At 41.0% G+C, this 22,903-nt stretch overlaps 1 protein-coding gene across 3 annotated transcripts in view; it reads right to left on the minus strand.

Moving 5' to 3' along the window:
- LOC145346649 (clavesin-1-like) overlaps positions 1-22,903 on the minus strand; it is an 86,306-nt gene that overhangs the window by 25,506 nt on the left and 37,897 nt on the right. For 2 of the 3 annotated variants that reach the window (XM_080194186.1, XM_080194184.1), the window contains 2 exons: positions 18,520-18,630; positions 9,027-9,262 (listed from right to left, as the gene is read on the minus strand). In XM_080194186.1, coding sequence (XP_080050312.1) covers positions 9,027-9,262; positions 18,520-18,630 — 347 coding nt within the window. The remainder of the gene's footprint in view (positions 1-9,026; positions 9,263-18,519; positions 18,631-22,903) is intronic. The other variant, XM_080194187.1, reaches the window with a different exon arrangement.

Genomic DNA, 22,903 nt, shown 5'->3' on the forward strand with positions numbered 1-22,903 from the left:
TGTACTGTAGAGTTGGTCAGCACATGAAGAGAAAAAGACAAGCTGCAGTTGGACATGAAACTCTCCAACACACTTCACTTTCAAACAATTACAAACCTGACAATCTCCAGCAATTTTGGAATGGATATTTATGGTGGTCTAGCTGGTGCACAGGGGAGTGGAGTTGGAAAGATGGAAATTAGTGCTTTAATGAGTTCAAAGAGTGCACCACCCATTGTAATAGGCAGCTTCTGTACTCCCCTATTGGATATGGCACCTTCAATCTTTCTCCTTTGTTGCTTTATCTGCCAATCAAGCAATGATTTTTTTTCTCTCTCATGCAATTGATGTATGGGATGCCCTTTAACTGAACCATGGATAATCACTTGGAAATGGAAATAATTACTGATGGTAACCAAGGGATCATTCATGGTCGTTAGAAGGAATTTCAGCAGCAATCACAGTGGGTAGAAAAGAGAGAGATCAACACCAATCTACTTAGCCACATCAGAGAGCATTAGCATTTATAATAATTCTCTATATTCTGCTAATTCTGTGCTGTTAAAAAACATGTGTTTTTTTTTGGAAGTTTGCAATTAAATGTTGGATTCATATTATCAACACTGTCAGTGCTTTAAATATTCATTCTCACTTTTCATCCCTGTCCTTAATAGGCATTGACTTTATAGGGTATCATTTCATACATCTCAGCTTTTCTCTTACACCTCAGTCAGGTGGTCATTCCAGATTTGTGAGTCTATACAGCTGTTTCAGTAAGCATGTTCACGGAGCAAAGGACATCAGAACCACACACACATACACACACACACACAGAGACACATATAGACACACACATACGTTCACACACACACAAAAACACATGTATACACACATACACACACTGACACCAACGCACACACATACACACCGACACAACAGGCACACACGCACACACACACACACATTGCAGTTTAACACTGAAGGGAACTTTACACTGAATATCAATATAGAACTTAGGATATAATATGGTGCATTCAAAGCTTCTTGCTTCAGACAAATTTGTGTTTTTATGCTAACTCCTTTAATACAGACACACACCATAGTTTGAAACATCAGGCTGTGATTTTTTTCTTGCTCTTTGCCCTTCTGTCAGGTTGCTTGGGATGTTTCCAACAAGATTCTGAGTGGAATTTTCCCCTACATTTCAAGGTGTCATAACAGCGAGGAAACTGGAGTCCTCCCCGCTGGTATTTTTGGCGAGCTCAGCACTGCAATCTTTCAGCACTCGGTCCGTGTTTTTGACAGCTGGGAGCTCTGTGTTGGCAGTGGTGATGGAATGGAGAGGGACCGGGGTGGGGGGTGTGTGGAACCTACATGCATCAATGTAGCCAGTTTCAGAGCATTGGGCACCATTTGCAGGGCACCCATATCTGCTGGTGAACCAGGAAACTTCCTCCCACACCTCTCTTCCCAACCCACCCTCAACAGAGATTGGACCCCCCTTCATTGCTGGCATTGTTACTGTCTATACCAACACAAGTCGTGGGCATCAGGACCTTCCCAATGTGTTCCCTGGTGGACCCCCAACAAACCCTCCCCCATCAATGGTCCCTTCTGTGACCAATCCCTGCACAACCTCCACCTGCACTGCCCCCCCATCACATCCTCACCCCTATTTTGACCTGTACCAGCCATCTTTTGATTCAACAAAGTCCACTTTTTAAATAAAAGATAAGGTTTGATTTAAACAGTTTGTGATCTCTTTCATGTGTTAGGGACATGGCACATGATAATTAACATTTTAAAGTCAGCTCTCAGCTAAAATCAAAATTAAAGCAGCATTCAGTCACTGTGAACTTGGAAATATATTCAAAGGTCCACTTTCCTGGATTAGTGTGACATGGCCTGGCTTTTTGCTCCCAAAATGGATGCGCAGAGCTAGGAAATTTCACAGCTTGTTGAGTCCACCTCAGGAACAAATGTCCTGAACAGTGGCATCTTCAATCTTAAGATGCCGTTGTGGAATGGTATTGGGCCTTCTCAGGATGCAGATGAAAGAAAAACTTAGGGGCTGCTGAGTTCCAAGGCAGGCTGTTAAGAAAGCCTGCCGTGGTTCTCCAGAATTCATCCCAATTGTTTCTTTAAACATTAGTTCCTTTAGCCTCATCCCTCACACTCACCGCTACCTATTCTCCAAGTCTACACATGCCAACTCATCCTTCTATCCACCCCAAATATCCACTCACACAATCCATGCCAACCCATGCCCCCCACCCACCCCCTAGTCTCTTCTAGTGCCTGTGCCATCTTATTGCCAAGTTATGCCAACTCATACCCCCAACTCATCCCCTTATAGCTGCGACACCAATTTAACCAGTATCCACCATGTGTATATTTCAGGTGCCAAGCTGAGATTGAATAAAATTTAAACATCTATTAAAGACTTCACTATATAAAAAACACTAATTCATGAAAGCCTATTCAATACATTGAATTCAGTTCAAATACTTAATCCCTTATATAACAAACATTGGTATTCATAACCCCCACATCAAAGACAGCTAATCCTTTAAAAACCTACGTGAGCAGTCAAGCGGATTGTAAACATATCCCCATTCCCCAACTACAATAACACATTGGAAAGCATTCAGGCATTAATATTGTTATAAAGGCAGTGCTTAGGATTATGCCAACAGCTAGGGAACCTGCTAGAATGGATGTTTTTCCACTCTCAGACACTCACAGGTAAAAACATTATATGCCTGAAAATTCAAATGACTTGACAGCTTGATCATTCTGCATATCTTATCTGGCCTTCATGCACATTTTTGTCTACACTTAAAATTTGTAACATACACTATGGTTAAGGTCCTTACTTCAGTGAAAATGAGGTCTGTTTGAACTGCATACGGACTTCAAATGGCCCTGCTGAGTTTGGGTTTCTCACATGTGTTGAACATGGTTTCTGCCGGATATGAAGCCTGTCTTCTGGATCCAAGGTCTGTCTGTCATTTTGGATATGTCTCCACAACTTGGCAAAAATTAGGCCATGAGTCTACCAATATTAGATTGCCGTTAGCAGGAGCCAATTTCAAATTGCAGTGCAACACTCTTAGTGTTTTTAATATTCACTTGTATTTTTTGTGACATGTTCCAATATCACAACTTCTTTTTTCTGAAAGCCTCCTGTCCGCTATCAATCTGATAAAATCTCTCTTCAATGTCACCTTTCTCCATCCGGCAACTATATCATTACCAAAACGTTTGCTGCTAAAATTGCATCCATTTTGTGTTTCTGGTATACATCATTTTCTAAAAGACCCTGTTACTGTGGTTTCCCACCTTCACTTAATGTTTCTGTTTGTCTGACAATTGGAAGTGCCAGTGGTAAGAACTTGCTGTTCAATTTCAATTACAGATTGAAAGGTGAGTGAAGTGGCCATTATCACTCAAATGATCTTGTCATAGTATTGTTGCCAATATCTCAGCTTTTACTAAAGAACATGAGCTTAGAAAGAATTTTACAACTGGGATTAAATATTAGAAAACAATCGAGAATCCAGCAAAACTGAAGGAAGCTGAGTCTCAATGTCCAGATGGCATGCACTCATGCTGCAAAATCACTGAATCTCTACAGTGCAGAAGGAGGCCATTTGGCCCATCAGATATGCACCGACCACAATCACATACAGACACTAATCCTGCAATCCTACACATTTATCCTGTTAATCCCCTTGACACTTGGGTCAATTTATCATGGCCAATCAACCTAACCCACACATCTTTGGACTGTGGGAGGAAACCAGAGCAACCGGAGGAAACCCATGCAGACACAGGGAGAATGTGCAAACTTTACACAGGCGGTGGGTGACCTGAGGCCAGAACTGAACCTGGGTCCCTGGCACTGTGAGGCAGCAATGCTGCCCTAATATCTTAGCAAAAAAATGGCAGACTGTTGATTCCGGCGTGAAATATGGAACGTTTCCCAGCGACAGTGCTGGTGTGATTTCAGACTGAATCTATGTCTCATTAGTGAAAATCTTTATGCCCACAAGAATCATGCTGCCCCTGTGTGGTGTTCCCTCTGACTTGCCCATCTGCAATAACTACTGCTTGCACTGGGGAGCGCCATATAAACGGCTCCCCAGCATTTGTTCCGGGGATGGCAGCCATTAAGTCCACACCTTTCAAAGGGAGCCCTCACCAGGATGCTGGATGGATTGAGCAGAGGCTGAATCCATTCTATCCCCTTCCAGGGGAAGGCCATCCAGCAGGGTCACCACCCCTGCCTGGGATGCAGTGGCAGCTCTGGTCACTGTAAGCACATTCCAGAAGAGGATGGGGCAGCAACTAGGCTAGGTGAACGACCTCCAGTATCCCACTTACTCCCCTCGTATACCCCTCACACACCCCAACTCCATCCCTCACCCAGGCACCTTGAGCTTTTCCATCACCAGGCACAAGGTTCCCCTCCCTCCCACAATCACCATGTTTCCTCCCCAGTAGCTGCTATGCTCCTCACACTCCAGCTCCCACTCAAACCCCATGCCTGCCAAACCTCATCACCATCCTCAATCTCACCTACAATCTCCTTAACCATGTCATCTTTGAACAAACTCAATCACATAACAAGCGTGAGTGGGTGCAGCCAGCTGGAGTCATGCCCGAGTTCAGAGCCCTCATGCGTTTTGAGGACCCAGTGCTCGAGCTGGCCGGGGAGGAGTAAGCCTGCGCTGCTGCTGAAGTGGGGGCAGCAGAGAGAGAGTGAGAGTCCTGAGATAAGTCGTCATTCCCCAAGTCTCAAGTGAATATTCAATGTTCCCTCCATCTCCTCTGTAATGCACCAATACCATCTCCCTTCTCTTGTAGGCCAACCATCCTTGTGTCCCCGGACTAACTGGACTCGAGAATGACTCCAGCCGGCTGCATCCTGGCTGAGGGACACTTCTCTAATCCTAGCATGGGGGGGGGCATCATAGGTGTCACTCGCATCTGGCACCACCACAGAAACACTGAAACTCTCCGAAGAAAAGTCGAATGATTTACATGATACATTTCCCTCTCCATGCTGCTTTACTCTCTACAGATGACCACACCACCTCCTCTAACTTCTCCGTTGTTCCATTCTTACCCCATCAATCATATTCAAAGCATCTCCATCAATAGCTCTGCATCCCGCCCCTTTGGAATTCCTCATGGATCAATCCTTGGTCTCATCTTCTGCCCACTGACTTGCTGCCCCTTGGTGAAAACATCTGAAGACAGGTCAGCTTACACACACACACTGCACATACCTATTCAACCTTTCCACCACCTCTCAGGACACCTCCACTACATAAATGCAAATTATTAATATGTGTGTGTACGTTCATGCTCTTGACAATGGATACATACACACTCAACAATATTTCTTATGGAAAACTAGCTGTTGCATCTGAATAGATCTTTTTGTTCCATCAGCTGTAAAAAATCTCCATGTAAACTGTCAGAATTTTGTTGTCATCAGTGTCCCTTTATTATCGAAGATGGCCATTTGCTGCATGTATAGAGTCATTTGGTGTGCATTTCAATGAGGCTGTGGAGCCCGATTATAGACACACATACCCTCCACAGTAGCAGCAAAGATTGTCTGACTTTGTTGGGACTGCTAGGGTTTCCAGCTTACCTTCAGTCCTTAGCTACCTGTAATCTTACTGTTCGAACAAAGCACTGCCACTCTGAGGTTTCTCCCTAAATAGATCATTCTTGTTCACTTTTCTCCCAGTCCATGATGGATGTGCCTCATTTGCTGAGTTTCACCATCAAGCAGTCCGTGAACCTTCATCTTGGCCTGTCTCACAGGAAGTGTGCAAATTTAAATTGTGATTAGGTGACCACCTTAGAGATTTTATTATCAGTTATACAAATGGCCACTCCATCTGAGCTGAGCTTTAATGATGATCATTTCAATTCCAGATATTTCTGCTTTTTTAAGTGCCAGTGCTGCGCACTTCCTCCTCCCATTTGATGGATATGATGTTCTGAATGCATCACAATCATTGTGGAATATGTAGTCCATGTCTCAGAGACATGTAGGAGGGTAACTATTACCCCAACTTAGTACACAGCAAGTTTTGTTGTAAGTTTAACGCCTCATTTCCTCCGCAGTCTCTCACGTAAACAACACTGCTTTGGCAATTTTATTTGCCACCTTGCTGTCAATGCAGACATTTCTGAAGATTCTACTTATAAGATAGGTAAAGTTATCTCCCGTTTCAGGGTTTTGTCACTGACGTTGATAGTAGCTAGAGTATAGTCCGAATTTAATGGTGATTTGATGATGAATGAAGATGAGAAAAATGTCAGCCATGATTGAATGGGAGAGCAGGCTTGATGGGCCGAGTGGTCTAATTCTGCTCCTGTGTCTTATGGTGATTTGTATCCCTGTCTTCCTTAAATTGGTGGCTGGCTCCTTTGTTGTCAGTCACTTCATGATCCATTGAAGGCCGTGCTCACAGTGTGACAAAAGGGCACAGTCATCAACAAATAACAACTCCCCTACCAGCGTCTCTGATACCTTAGCTGAGGATTTCAGTCTCCGTTTGAAAAGACTGCCGTCGGTTCTGAATTGGATGCATATTCCATCAACATTTCCATCAAATGCCTCAGAAAGGCTGACAGCAAAGAATGTGCTGAATTACACAGGGGCTGTGACACAGTGCAGCTTTGCACCACTTGCTACGTCAAAGGGGTCAGTGTATTTGTTACATTCAAGTGACTTTGGCTGTCATTCCATCCTGAAGCTGCTGTATCTGATTTACAGCTTTATCAGGACATCAGGTTTGGCTAAGACTTTCCACAAGGCCTCTCTATTTACTGTGTCAAAGGCCGTCTTCAGGTCAACAAAGGCACAGTAGCGTTCCATCTGTTGTTCATGGCATTTCTCTTGTAATTGCCGAAGGGTGAAGTTCATGTCACAAGTGTCAAGATGTATCACAATAACTTGCACTCAGCAAAGCAACTTAACAGGATTATCTACACCAAGAAGATATTCTACAGATGTCTACATGAATAGGATTGTCGATAAAATTTGCATCCTCTCCTAAATGTCACGTGGCAGCCCAGTATTCTGTTGTACTCATTCACCCATTCCTCTGCTCGCTAACCTACACTTGCTGCTGATGAAGCAAAATTCTGATTTTGAAGTTCTTGTCTTTGTTTTCAAATCCCTCTATGTCCTCACCCTTCCCTATCCTTGTAATTTCCACCAGCTCCATGACCTTCCAAGATATTCGTGCTCCTCCAATTCTGACCACTCTCACATCTCCGAAATACTCCACCACTGGCAGCCATGCCTTCAGCTGCTAGGTTCCTAAATTCTGGAATTCACTCCCTATACCTCTCCAACTTGCTACCTCACTTTGCTCCTTTGAGGCATCCCTTAAAATCTACCTCTTTGAACAAGCTTTCAGCCATCAAATCTTCTGTGGTTGTGTCAAATTCTGTTTGATAATGTTTCTGTAAAGCACACTGGGGATGTTGTTCTGTGTTAAAGGTGCTATATCAATTTGTAGTTGTTATGCTCAGACTGTGAGGCTGTATACACAAGCAAAGTATTAGCCACATGAAATAAGAATTGTTAGACAGAGCTAAGATCCATCTAGTTCATGTTGTGCTATCAGGGTAGTGACATGGTACAACAATAGTAGGACTGTTGACTAATTATAGCAATCGATCTTTATCAATTAGCCTTTCCCAGAGCCAGACAGCAGCTTTGAAAATACCCAGCATCTGTTCCACGCAGACATGCTATTCTCACCACAAACTGGATTTTTGTCCGAGATGGCAGAAATTAAAGTTGGTAAATTTTCCATCCTGCCTTGGGAGCAAGAGCCTGCAAGCCTTGGATTTTTGTTCTGGGTGCAGTTGTGTGCTAGATGTGGGCCTGCAGCCCCTGTGGAGAGGTCAGAGAAGCCAGAGGATCTGCCAGGTGACAAAGCAGGCTGTTTAAAAGGCCTGCTTCGGTGCTTTGGGCCTTTGTCCCAGATATAATAAAATGAATAAAACAAAAAAATGGCCCTCGTCCTTCACACTGCCTCACCTCCATGCCCTCATACCTTCCACGCTGACCTAGTATACTTCCTTGCCCATTCGCTCAATATACACTTTGTGAAGAGCCCCTGAATCACTGAACAATAGCATGTGTGAAAAATATTCTAAAATCTTTCATTCATAACTTTAGCGCTATAGAAGTGTTAATCACCCAGGCATTTTACAGGATCAATAACTGAAATGGGGGTTGGTGGGGGGTGGAATTGCATTGAGATGGAAGGAGTTCTGCAAAGCAATCACCCAGTCTGCATTTCATCTCCCCAATATTTTGTCTCCCCAATGTGTAGGGTGGTCACATAGGGAGTAGTGAATACAGTTGACCAAACTGAAGGAGGTGCAGGTGAAATGCTGCTTCATCTGAAAGGAGTTCTAGTATGATTCTCACAGTCACTTTGAAAGTTAGTACTCTTGACTACAACAACATTGATTTACCTTAATAAAACCTGAACTTCAGGGACCACTGGAGCATATTTAGTATCTGATTTTATTCTGATTGACTCTCCTCCTCTACTGCAGACAGTGATTCTGTGATACAGATCGCACACACTGACTTGCCTCTGGTAACGAGAGGCCACATTTTATGTTTAAGCTTCAGAAGGTGAGTGTCAGCTGGTTATTTGGCTCCAGGGCTCCACATGCACACACACAAGGCTGATCACATCCTCACCTGCACACATACACATTCCAGCAGGAGATCTGCTGGCAATTCTGCTTCTTTCTGGTCAATGGCAATACTAATGCCATATGGCTTGACCTAGGTGAGATCAGATCTGTGTGCACAGACTGGTTCTGTCCGCTTCACTGCTATGGCGTACAGTCCATCTGCCCAGTAAAATAGTGGGTGACTTTAATTTGACATTACTATAACATGCAATGAGAAAAAAGGAATCTGAGCAGACTTTTAAACCTGCAGCGGAAATCCAGTCAAACAGTAGATATAATTAGACTGCACAAACCTCTTCATATGCTTGGGAGAACAACTGCTATCACGATTATCCAGCATGTCTTTCACGTTCAGTGAATTGTAAGAATTGTAGGGATAATCATTGTCGTCATTGTACTCCGGACCGAGCAATGTCCGGGCCCAGGTTCCCATATCATATGGGGGTAGGGTGCCTCCAAACTCAGATGGCAGATATTCTGGATGGATGAGCTGGTGTAGACTGTTCAGGTTATTACCGTGGAGGAAGATCTGAAACAAAAAGAATGAAATGTAAAAAACAATCACAAATCTGATACATTCAAATCATTAGTGCTAAACTGAATTGCATACAAATTGGAAAAAATGTCCATTTAATTAAGGTTTATTTTAATTCAGATATCAAAGCACCAAATGTCCAGCATCTATGAAATGCATAAATAATTTTGTGTCCAAATATTTATAGATAAATACAAGTTTCTTGTTAATATTCAGAAACAAATGCCATCCTTCTGAAATGATGGTTAGTGGTGTAATCCACCATGTGCCATTATATATTGCTAAAGTCTTCTATGCTCAGGCTATCTGGGAACCCTTCATGGTAAGGATTCAGCTCCTTAAGGCTTTCTCAGGCCTTCAGCCAAAATTGAAGTTATGGTCAGCTCAAAACAGAGAGAATTTATTCTGCCAACGGCATTGAAACATTCAGTATAATGCACTGCAATTCTCCGATACATGTGGCACAATGTTTATCACAAGGTTGCAAAATAATTACAGACAAGCAAATCCAATTAGCCCATCTTTGTTCATCCATCCAGGAAGGCAAGACAGCTCCTTCCCCCATTCCATATGGTTATGGGCGCTGCCCTTTTCCCTTCTACATATCAATGTAACATTTTTCATTAAGTGACCTAGATTTAACCAATCAAAGGATTTTTATCAATTTTAAGCACTGATTTCATTAAAAAGTGGAATGAAGTGCAGAGTAAAGTGTGCTGTGGATTCACCATAAGCCTACTTGTATGACTGGCAATGATCAATTTTATCTTCAGAATTACAATGTACTTTCAGAAAGAAAGGCATCTTCGTCCAAAAATAGTTTACAATTAAAGATTACTTTATAAGTGTAGCTTACAAGTGACAATCAATGGGTAGCATCTTTCTGAAGACTGCAATATATTTCTGAATAAGAATACAAATCTTACTGTAGCTTTTTGTTTAACAATTTCTAAAACATTAACTAGATTTTTAAATGATGTTTTTTCCTTCAAATTTACAATGCTCAGCATTAGAAATTGTCATCTATGAAAATGAAAGTGTTTAAGAGTTTAAGGGATGTTGCAGTACTAAGAGGGTAACAGAGAAGGTTAAATGCTTGCTGCACTGCATTGTTAGAACAAAAAACATTACGTAGTTCATAAGCAGAGCTAGAGGTGCCAGGGCCATTCAAAGTCAACTTCAGTGCAATCAACCATTTGATTTGCTTCCCTGAGCAGGGACATCCATTGTCAATGGCGAGTTAGCTACGTCTTCAACACTTCCAGTCACATCAATGTCAAATCAAGGAATTAAGAGCAAACTTGAATTCACCAAAGTCCTAATTCATAAATCTAATTTACTAAAATTTATACTGAGTAACTTTTTGGGTGTTGCTTTGGAAGTGCTCAACAATAGGTTATTACCAAGCATAATAGTGACACCTTGTGGCTGAAGGTAAATCCAGTAATCCCTTTGTTGGTTGATAACGCTGGACTTCAATAGTTGGTGGATGAGCTTCCCTGACTTTAAACAGTCCGTCGATGGATGCGTAATACAATCTTGAAAAATCATAAAGTGGTCAGAGTACAAATTCTGAGAACGTGTCTGTGCCCACCACACTTTATCTTTCTCTCTCCACAGATGCTGCCTGACCTGCTGAGAATTTCCAGCAAATTTCTTCCATTCAGTTTTACGGTATTTGAAATATTTTGCTTTTTGTTCAAAATAAAAGTCTTGCGGCTCGTAATGTGACAGAAATTTACATACTTCTAAGTAGATTTGCTGAAAAACTGCTGATTCAATATAAAAGATCAAACCCTATAATTCCAATTCCAATGCCATTCCTGCACCTAGTGGTGCACTAAGGCAGACTTTCCCCTGTGTTCTATGGCCAGTAATTTCCAAAACAGGTCACTTTCCTTTCTCCAGGGTCTTAAAACCTGAGGTGCCACCACTCCACATCAAGCATGGCTGACCAGGACTCTCTCTCTTACCGCCCACCATTGGCGTGTTTGGAAGGATTTGCCAGTCAACTTGTTTGGCTGGGTTGTGAATGCACCTTCCTTGGCCATCAAGTCCTGGGTAGGACTCAAACCTGAAGCTTCTGGCTCAGAAGCAGGGATGCTACCCACTGTGCCACAAGATCTCACTATAACCATAAGACTGGTGAAAAATATTTTCACTTCACACCAACACTATGAAGACAAAATGCAAATCCAGATTCAGGGAAAAAACTGACTCCATATTAGAACTAGAGGTTTATGCCTTGGCTCTGGATTTACACTGTAATATGTAAGCACTTTTGATCTGGTTGACGATGTAATTATATGGATGAAATAAGTATAATTTGCCAACTCATTTTCAAATCAATAATGACTATTTAGATTGCCTCAAACAGAATCTTGTCTTGCTTCTCAGTGAGCAATGAGTGTGGTCAGTGGACTGTTTACTGAAGCAGGTTTACAGCCATATATCGAGGAGTGCTCCAATTATTATTCACTGTACAAACTGTTGAAGCTTTCTGCATGCTGTATCTTGATTGGAAGTAAATTGGTAGATTGTTCTCACACTAGCGAGTTAAAGAGCACACAGAAACAAGATGAATTTCTCTGGGGTCATCAAAGGTCATATTGTCCAAATAAGGATTTTTTTCTTTGCAGCGGTCAGTCATTGCAGCCCAGAACATCACTGAAGGAAATCCTCAGGGAAGTGTCCTCAATCTGACAATCTTCAACTGATCCATCAAGGCCTTTGCTCCATCATTGGGTGAGAATTGGAGCTGATGTCCAATGATTTCATTGTTTAGCTCCATTCACACCTCTTCTGATAACAGAGCAGTCAGTGCTGATCTACATCCAGACTGAGATAAACTTCAACTGAAAAAACGGCAGATAACAATCAGACCACTCAAATGACAGGCAATGGCCAACTCAGCAACAGAAACTCAGTCTTAGCCTTCCAACAGCAACAACACTCTGCTGAGTTAGTATTCAGGAATCACCTCCGACAAAAAAATTAATTAGATGGGCAATATTAACATATCTTGTGGCTGCAGGATCATGGCAAAGGTTGGGTGCTCTGTGACCAGTGACATATCTCCTGTCCCCTCAAAGCCTTTCCACTATCAACAAGGCTGAAATCTGGAAAATGATGGAATGCCAATCACACAGCTGGATGGGTGCTGTAACATTTAAGAAGGTCAACTACAACGAGGACAGAGCAGGTCATTTAAATGGCACCTATATTGAACTCAATATTCCAGCTGCACATGGTGACTACAGTATATACCAACTACCAACATATTTCATGGCTCACTTGCTTTATTTCTGCGCTTCTGGGGATTCCGTTAATGTCTAAGTTTTGCATGTTTATTGATGTCTTTTCTTTTTCTTCACAGGTGATCCGGTCCGCCTTGTTGACCAACAAGGGGCATACTCACAGTGGGTCGTGTGAGGGCTGCTCTTGGATGTTGCTTTGAGAGTTGCCTAGTGCTGCACGTCGTTAGTGTATGCTTAAACTGGACCATTTGACGGGCAACACGACAGCTCAGTGACTATCACTGTTTGCTGTGCAGATACATGGATCTGGGCCGGTGTCTGCGGGAGTTTGCACATTCTCCCCGTAATTGCATGGGTTTTCTCCAGGTGCTCCGGTTTCCTCCCACATCCCAAAAACGTGCTCTTAGGCTAATTGGTGTAACAAATTGTCCCTAAATTAGTCTTCCCTCAATCTTCCTCAATAGACGTAGACCGAGGTCATGGGTGGAGGACGGCAATCATAATTTTAAAATGGCGGCGCGGGCTCGTTGGGCCGAAGGGCCTGTTTCCCGTGCTGTGTTGTGTTGTTCTTTGTTCAGGAAGCAATGAAGCAATTCACCAAGCTTATCTCATCACCTAACAGCACCAAAACTGCATTAACAACAATGCTGTGGTAAAGTCAGCGCTTCCATGGCACACAACATCTTGACTTAGGCATAAGGCACTTCCTTTATTCATGTTGGCTTAGCATTCGGGGATTTCCTAACTGAAACCATCACAAGAGCACCATCATCATAAGGATTGCAGTGATTCAAGGAGGAAGCCCACCACAACCTTCTCAAGAAAACAGAGGATTGACAATAGAGGGCGAAATACATTTCAGCAGCTTTATGCAGACTGCATTGATTCCCCAGGGGTGGGCAGCGTCACGAGCGACTACCTGCACGCTTTGTCTGGCATTCTTCCAAGACATCAACGCAGAAATCCATGTGGGTTACACTGGTGCACTCGCTGCTCACCTCCAGAGAATCAACATTAGTCTGTGTAACACTGATAGACAACACACAAACAAATTTCTCCCCCTAGATTTGATTTGAATTATTATTGTCACATGTATTGGTATATAGTGTCAGTATTAGCCAAATCCCAAGGACAGAATCAGTGCACAGGACATCGTTGGCAGAATATACTGGACTGCACTGAATTGTAGTCATGAACTCTCAATAATTTGATTAAAAATTCTGAAAAATTCTGAAATCAAAGACATCCAAAGTGTCAGAAACTATGAAATTTTATAACAAGATTATTTCCTGTGTATCTCTTAACGTGCCTATGCAACATACAACACATCTTTAAAAATGATTTGAAAGTGTGTCGGTCAAATTGGCTGATTCGTTATTCACTTTTGAAATGGTTTAAAATATGTTCCAATAATTAAGCTGTAATGCAATGAGTTATTCCAGTCACTTCATCCCACACCAGTTCAGCACAACTTGTAAAGTGAAGAATGATTTAGACAGCTGCCCAGAATTTCCCATATATTCAGCTTCCAACACTACACCGTACCTCACAAGGCTATGTCCTCAGCCCCCTACTACACTCCTTATGCACCTTTAACTTTGTGGCCAAATTCCCTTCCAATTCGATTTTCAAGTTTGCTGACGACACCACCATAGTGAGTCGGATCTTAAACAATGACAAAATAGAGTACAGGAATGAGATAGAGAATCTGGTGAACGGGTGCAACAACAATAATCTCTCCCTCAATGTCAGCAAAACGAAGGAGATTGTCATCAACTTCAGGAAGCATAAAGGAGAACATGCCCCTGTCCACATCAATGGGGACAAAGTAGAAAGGACCGAGAGCTTCAAGTTTTTAGGTGTCCAGATCACCAACAACCTGTCCTGATCCCCTCATGTTGACATTATAGTTAAGAAAGCCACCATCGCCTCTACTTTCTCAGAAGAATAAGGAAATTTGGCATGTCAGCTATGATTCTCACCAACTTTTATAGATGCACAATATAAAACATTCTTTCTGGTTGTGTCACAGCTTGGAATGGCTCCTGCTCTGCCCAAGACTGCAAGGATCTACAAAAGATCGAGAATGTAGCCCAATCCATCATGCAAACCAGCCTCCCATCTTTGTCTACACTTTGTCTAGACTTTGTCTACACTTCCTGCTGCCTTGGCAAAGCAGCCAGCATAATCAAGGACCCCATGCACCCTGAACATTCTCTCTTCCACCTTCTTCTGTTGGGAAAAAGATACAAAAGTCTGAGGTTATGTACCAACCAACTCAAGAACAGCTTCTTCCCTGTTGCTGTCAGACTTTTGAATGAACTTGGCTTGCACTAAGTTGATCTTTCTCTACACCCTAGCTATGACTGTAACACTACATTCTGCACTCTCTCATTTCCTTCTCTATGAACGGTATGTTCTGTCTGTATAGCGTGCAAGAAACAATACTTTTCACTGTATGTGACAATAATAAATCAAATCAAGCACTCATCCTATTGGAAAAAAGATTTTCCAGTGTGTTTTCTCTGGATGGCAGTTAAATATCAGGTGCTGCCTCTTGTCATATTAGAGAGATTATGGTATTAGACTCTAGTATTAGGTACAATATGTTACACTCTATATTTTATTGGGTCACCTAATCTGGGAGTCCTAAGTCAGAAAGCACATATAAATGTAAGCTGTAACCAGACTGTAGGCTCAGGCTTTAGGCCTGCAAAAGTTTATATACATTTCGTTAGAAATAAAATTAGTTTACAATAACAATGTTGGTCGCCCTGCAACATAAAACAAAACACCTCTTATACACACACACACACACACACACACACACACACACACACACACACACACACACACACACACACACACACACACAGCACAGACTTTGGTACAGGTCAGTTGTTTGTTCTGTGATCTTGGACAGGCTATATGGTTAAGCCCTGAGCTAAAGCAGTGAGCGAAGTGAAGGGGGAAGGAAGTTCAAAAATGATAATTTTCAAGCAAATGCTACTGTTAAGGAATTCATAGGGACCACAGGAACATAGGAAATAGGAGCAGGAATAGGTCATTCAGCCCATTGAGCTGTTCTGTCATTCAAACAGATCATGGTTTATCACGTATCTCTTTTTTTCCCCACTATCTCCATATCCCATGGTGTCAATAGTGTCCAGAAATCTACTGATTTTTATCTGGCACACGCTCAATGACTGAGCTTCTACAGCCTTCTGGGATACAGAATTCCAAACATTCACCACCCTCTGAGTGAAGAAATTCTCCTCATCTCAGTCATAAATGACCTGCCTTTTATTCTGCGACTTTCCAAGGGAAACATCCTGAGCAGGATTTTCCAGTCACGCATGCCCAAGACTGGAAATTCCTGCCTGAGGTCAACATACCTTTAAACGGTCTGCCAAATTTTCTCTCCCACCTGCTACAATTCCGTGGCAGACGAGATTGGAAAATTTACCCCCTATCTACATCTATCATGTCATGCCTTGTAAGGATCTTGTGATTTTCAATGAGATTATCTCTCATTCTTTGAAACTCTGGAGAATACAGGCTAGGTGTCCTCAATTTCTCTTCACCAGACAATCCTGCCATCCCAGGGTTTAGTCTGGTGAGCCCCCATTGCAATCCTTCTCTGGAAAATATATCCATCCTTAGATAAAGAGACCAAAATTGTACACAATACTCCAAATGTGGTCTCACTAATTTATTTCTATTTAAATCCTCTTGCAATGAGGCCAACATACTATCTGCCTTCCTAATTATTTACTGCACCTGCATTCTAACTTTTAGTGCTAGTGATAAGGACACCTAGGTCCTTTTGGACATTTGTATCTGATAACATTTCACCATTTAAAAAATACTCTGCCTTTCTGTTTTTACTACCAAAATGGTTAATTTCACACTTATTAACATTATATTTAAATGTTTGAGCCCATTCACTTAGTCTGTTCAAATCCACTTGAAGCCTCCTTGCATCCTCCTTACAATTTACATTCCCACCAAGTTTTGTGTCATCAGTAAATTTGGAAATACTACATTTAGTTCCCACATCCAAATCATTCTATATAGATTGTGAACATTTGTGGCACCGGCACTGATCCTTGTAGTACCCGACCGGAAACTTGCCATCCTGAGAATGACCCATTTATTCCTACAGTCTGTCTGTTAACCAATTCTCAATCCATACAAGTAACTTACTTAAAATGCCATGTGCTCTAATTCTGTTTACTAACCTCTTGTACGTGACTTTATTGGAAGCTTTTTGAAAATCCAAATACATCACATCCACTGGTTCTCCATTCTCTATGTTACAAGCAACACCCTCAAAAAATCCTGAACAGGCAGCAAGCTGTGATGGGACAGTGCCACCACATGATTTTTCAAACATGATTTCCCTTTCATATCTCCATGTTGACTCTGCCCAATCATATGGCAATCTTACAAGTTAGTTCTTTGATATATCGCACTTTTGAATTTATTTTGCTCTCCACAATTGATTCACCTTTCCAGTTGGATTTTTGAGTCTTCGAGGAATGTATATTTGCTTAAAACAATATAATATTGCTTTAAATATTAACCATTGCCTATCTACCATCAAATCTTTTAAGATATTTTACAAATCTACCATGTATCTGATGCTTGCCCTCTTTTCATCTGCTTGCCCCTCATACTTTCATAATTTTCTTTCTTCAGATTTAAGACTCTAGTTTCAAAATGAATTATATCATTTTCAAAATTAATGTAAAGCTCAATCATGTTATGGTCACTATTTCCTAATGACCCTTTTACAGCAAAGTTATTGATTAACCTTTTCTCATTAGATAATACCAAACCTAAAATACCCAATCCCTAGTTGGTTCCTAAATGCGCTGCTACAGAAACCCATCTTGTACACACACCAGAAAGTCATCCTCATTAGTGGCCCAGTCTATATGTAAATTGAATTCGCCCATTATTACTGCATTACTCACGTGCCATGCAACTCTAATCACCTGATTTATACCATGTCCAACATTGCCACTAACATCTGATGGTCTGTGAACAACTCCCATCACAGTTTGCTGCCCCTTGCTGTTTCATAGCTCTATCTGATTCTACATTTTGATCCTTCAATCCAAGATTCCCTCTCACTAACATACTGATTTTGCCCCTTATTAACACCTCATTTTCCTCTCAGCCTATCCTTCCTGAGTGACGAATATCCCTGAATATTCAGTTCTCAGTCCTGGTCACCCTATAACCATGTCTCTGCAATGGCAATTAAATCATGCCATTGACCCCTACTTGCAAATTCAAATCACTTTGTTGCAAATGCAACATGCATTCAAATAGAATGCCCTTATCTTTGTCCTTCTGACATTATTCCACATTATGATGTATTTGATGCTTGCCTTCATTTAGTCTGCTTTTTATCTTTGCTTCCCACTTTTCTACTTGATGTTACCAGTTTTGCTTCCTTTCAACCTGAGCTTCCTCTCAGGTTCCCAAACCCATGCCAATCTACTTTGAACCCTCTCCAACAGCACAGTGAGCATGTTAGTCCCAGTCTTGCTAAGGTGCAACCCGTCCACTTTGTACAGGTCTCATCAATCCACTGGACTGTGCTCCTTATTCTGAACCTATGTCTGCTGGTCTGGACTCACCAGTTAAAAGAAACATCCTACCCCTATAGTGTCATGTTCATAATTATTTCATTATGGTGTTAGGCTTCAGGCAACAGTTTATTATTTGCAAATGCAAAAATTATTCAACATTCAAAGGGATCTTTCCTAACTAAACTTGGATTTCAACACAGGCTGAATCCCAATCAGAACTCTCATTTATAATGTGCAAACAGGCATGCATGGATTGATCATTCGCTGATAACTTCTACACAATTTTCCCAACTAAGCAAAGAAGAGTTTTATTATTCTGAACCACATTTGCAAATTAATTGTTAATTGCCATGCTGAATTGTATTTCCCATCTGTCTGAAATTTTAATTACCCTTTTTCTGGTCTTGTCTTTCAGGAATGGCTTTATTATCGTGTATAAAGCGTGGATATACCAAGGCTGGTTCACAAAATGGATGCCTCCAAAGCGTGCAGGGAAGCTGTCCTGCAGAGATGAGAGCACAGAATCCAACAATTAGTAAGATAAATTCACAGAAGAATCAAGCAAGGTGATTGCTGTTTGTAAGATCGGTATCTCTCAAAGGCTAACACTCCCCTGTTTAATTTTGGAATGCCTTTTCTTATATTCATACAGTCCTCAATCTTTGAACTGCACTGAAATATTCTCCAACATTCACATCACAGCAAATTACTTTGTCTACATTTATTTTCTAGGTTCCTTCAGTTTAATCTCTTACATCAGAAAGCTGCAGTTGGGTGGTAACAATTCCAATGTTCCTTATAACTGGAATTGCTTAAATGGGATTTATATGAATTTAAATAGCCACTCAAAGCACATTATAATAACTGGAGGCAGCCCTGAGCACCACAGCCACCTCCAGTGTGAGGTCTTGCCCATGATTTCTTATGTCACTGAGCTCCTGTGGATATATGTTTAACAGAAGGTAGACACAACTCAACCAGGAGAGGTGGGGGTAGGGAGGAATTCTGGGAAAGATTCATCACAGTCACTTTAGCAGTCAGCTGAGCACAAAGGTGTGGCTGCAATTGGTCCAGGAAATCAAGAAACTGAAATGGTGAGAGATCTTTTGAAAAATTTAATTTGCAGTAAAAAAAAATGTGCCTTTTGAATTTGGGATTCAATTTATTGCAATGAATATGAGCTACAAATAATTCTAAACTGTGTGACCAAAATACTTTGCCTCTTCAATGAAAGCAAACAACCAAATCAAGTACTGTTCTCCACAACAAAAACTGGAAATGCTGCAAAATCTCAACAGGTCTGACTGCACCTGTAGAGAGAATACAGCCAATGTTTCAAATCTGAATGACCCTTCATCAGAGCCCATTCTTCTCCACAATTATTTATACGATGAAGAATTATCTTTGAAATATCTAGCATTTGTAAATGTTCAAAGTAAACATAATTCTTCAATCAGGCACAAGGATATCAATATTACATTATGAGGAGTATTGATGGATGAGGGAGTAGGTTGTATGCCAGATACCCTGGATCTGGAAAATGATGATAAATTAAACTTCAAGGAGAAAAAAGGTTTTCTAAAATGAGTAACATTTCTCCAGAAACCATTATTCCTTGTGGGGAGAGGTATCTGGCCCCTGCTTTGATATCTCACCTCGAGAAGTGAATGTGACTAAGCTGTCAGCATGTCCTCATCCCTGGCTCCGCCAAACAGCTTCAGCAAGTTGAATGTGATTCACCTTTCCAAAAACTACTGTAAATGGATTCTCCTTAATTAGCCAACAACTTTCTCTGTCACTTTTTCTACTCTAAATTGGATTCTAGGAATTTTCCACATAGAGGTGTTAAACTCATTGGCCTTCAACTACTTTTTTTATTCCTGATTTTTAAAAACGTATCTTGCAATGTGTTCTAGTACTAACCTTGTATAAGTCAGCTTGGAATATTGCAACTAGCATCAGTCTTGGCTCAGGGTTGGTACTTCTGCCTTCAAGTCAAAGGTCATGGATTTAAGGTGCATTCCAGAGGCCTGAATACAAAATCTAGGTTGTCTTCAGATCAGGGAGTGCTGCACAGTCAGAGGCATCATCTTTTGGATGACAGATTAAACCACTGCCCTCCTAGCCCTCCACGCACAACATTAAGACAGAATAGGGGACTTGCCAGAGCCAATTATTTTGGTCATCCAGTTTGTTTGGTGCCCTAGCCAACATTTATCTCTTCATCAACACAAATGAAGCAAATTATTTCCTCCCTGTTTGTTACAGTTTGTGGAACTTTGCGTAATTTGACTTGTGATTTGTTATAACAATAATATCTGTACTGGCTGTGAAATGTTTTGGGCTATCATGAAGTTCATATTAATGCAAATTCCTCATGCTCCCTGGAATCAGAAGTGAATCTGATGTACAATTGGAATATCAACATTGTGATTTAATTGAAATAAACCTGAAACAGCAATTATTTTGAATTGCAATCTATCCTGAATGCCTCAGTGATAATTACAGTGACATAAAATCAGCAGCTAAGTAACCTAGATACCCTATATTCCATTGGACTGATTGTATAAATTGCTATAATTGTGGTACATAGTTACACTTTGCCCTCACTGATATGATACATTATTCTTTGTAACCAATTCTTAAAATGTCATAAACTCAGTTAGTAACCGGACAGCGCCATCATATTAAATGTTGCGTATCTTTGATAACAAAGCAGTTATAAAATGACACACATTAAAAGAATGGTTTGGGGAAAGTGCGTAGTTGCGTAGTTCCATAGTGTATCTTCAATAAGCCATGCAAAAATGATATTTAATTTAATCTAATTCAATATGTCAAAGCAGAAAAAATACACTAAAAAAAGCTTATGATGAATACATATGTGAATAAATATTGAAGTTTAAGAATGATCATCATCGAATTTCCAAAACAAAATTGTACACATTTGCTCCAGTGCAAGTCTGCCTACATCCATCTTTCCTGCTGTAATTATATAGAGTTCATGTCAGCGAATGTAATCAAGATGCGTACTCGGATATTAGACTGCTAGTGTTGTGTTTACACAGAAGCTCTTAATATGGGAGAATGACAACTTTTAATTCCTCGCAAGCAATTTTCCATTTTCAATTGCTGTGTAACTATTGGCCGGTATCATCCATGGAAGCGGCAATCATCGTTAAATTGTCGATCCACTCGAACTTCGCCATGTCTAAATACTACACTGCATTTTTTGCTGGATCTTCCAAGTCCAGCTTCTCTAGCGAAGCAGGACACAGCTTTCCTCGGAGAATGCCGCTGCAACACTGTAGCATCAGGGACAAGCTGCCACGTAGTAAGTTTGAATATCCGGTGTTAATATCAGTAAATGGCTGAATGTTAGTAAATGTATCAATGTTGGGGAAATTTAGTGAATGGATGAATGATAGTGAATGGGTAAATGTTAGTGAACGTTAGTGAATGTGGTGAACGGATTAATGTTAGTGAAAATATGAATGTTAGTGAATTGCTAAATGTTGGTGAATGGGTAAATGTCGGTGGAATGTTAGTGAATGGATGAATGTTAAAAATGGGTGAATGTTAGTGAATGAATGATAGGCAGGCAGGTGAGGCAAGTGGGTGAGTAGGCAGGGTGACAGTTGTGTAGGTGATAGGTGACTAGGTTGGCAGGTGGGTGGGGTGGTTCATAGGTGGGTATGGTGGTTGAGGAGGTAGGTTGCAGGGTGATAGGTGGGTCAGTGAGTAATCTGGTCAGGTTGGGATTCCTGATCGGATTGGTAGCTGGTCAGGTCTATTTGGGAGGAGGAATTGCTTGGTAGGTGTTAGTCATGTTTGGACATGATGTAGTCAGGTTGTTAGGGGGACAGTCAGGTTGGATTGGGTTAGGGGGTAGTGAGGGAGGATTTGTTGTGGGAGTCAGTGAGGGTCGGGGGGAGTTGACGGATTGGTGGGGTAATCAGATGGTTCACTGTGAGTCATTTCTGTAGTTACTCAAAAGTTAGACTCAATTTTTATTTCCAACATTTCCAGTGTAATTAACAGGCAAGTCCCACAAAACTATCCAAAGTTAGCTCAGAGTTTTCATGCAGGAAAATTCACTGAGGGTTCTGAGAAGCAATATGTGAAAGTTCAAACTTCTTGGGCAATTCCCAAGAAGGTCAGCATGTCAGGATTTCCATGGACTCTAAAGCACATCTTGGGTTGTATGTCTGGTCTCCAATGATATGGAGATCAGAAGATCTGGGCCAATGTGTAAGAATCAAACTACTAGATTAATAAAACAATTGTAGACATCTGTAATAAAAGACACAAAGATATATTTTTAACAAAGTTTTTAAATTATTACTTTTTAATTAAAAAAAAGGAAGCTATGAATATATTTGTGATCTATACTCCCATTGGATATTTTGCTCAACAACAACCTGCCTACATTCAATGTAAACAAACATTCCAAAATACTTCAAGACATGCAATCAGATAAAAATATATGTTGAGAAAAATAAAGAAACAATATGAAAGGTGACCAAGTTCCACTTAAACCTAAGTTGCATTTCTCCATGCTTCTAACGTTCTGCTCCTAATTGGTTTCCAAAGTTGTACCAATAGTATTTTAGATTCATCTTCATATTCTTGTCTTTGTCTTCAATTCTCCTGCAGATAACACCTAAACTTTGTCATTTCATATCTTTTGTCCATGGAATCCCATTTTTAAAGATGCATGTTCATTCCTAGGTTAGATTTTGCTACTCCCCCATAACCATGAGAATATTACCATG

Source organism: Carcharhinus amblyrhynchos, chromosome 8 (genome assembly GCF_965287045.1).
Source record: "Carcharhinus amblyrhynchos chromosome 8, sCarAmb.v2.hapA, whole genome shotgun sequence".
Taxonomy (NCBI): domain Eukaryota; kingdom Metazoa; phylum Chordata; class Chondrichthyes; order Carcharhiniformes; family Carcharhinidae; genus Carcharhinus; species Carcharhinus amblyrhynchos.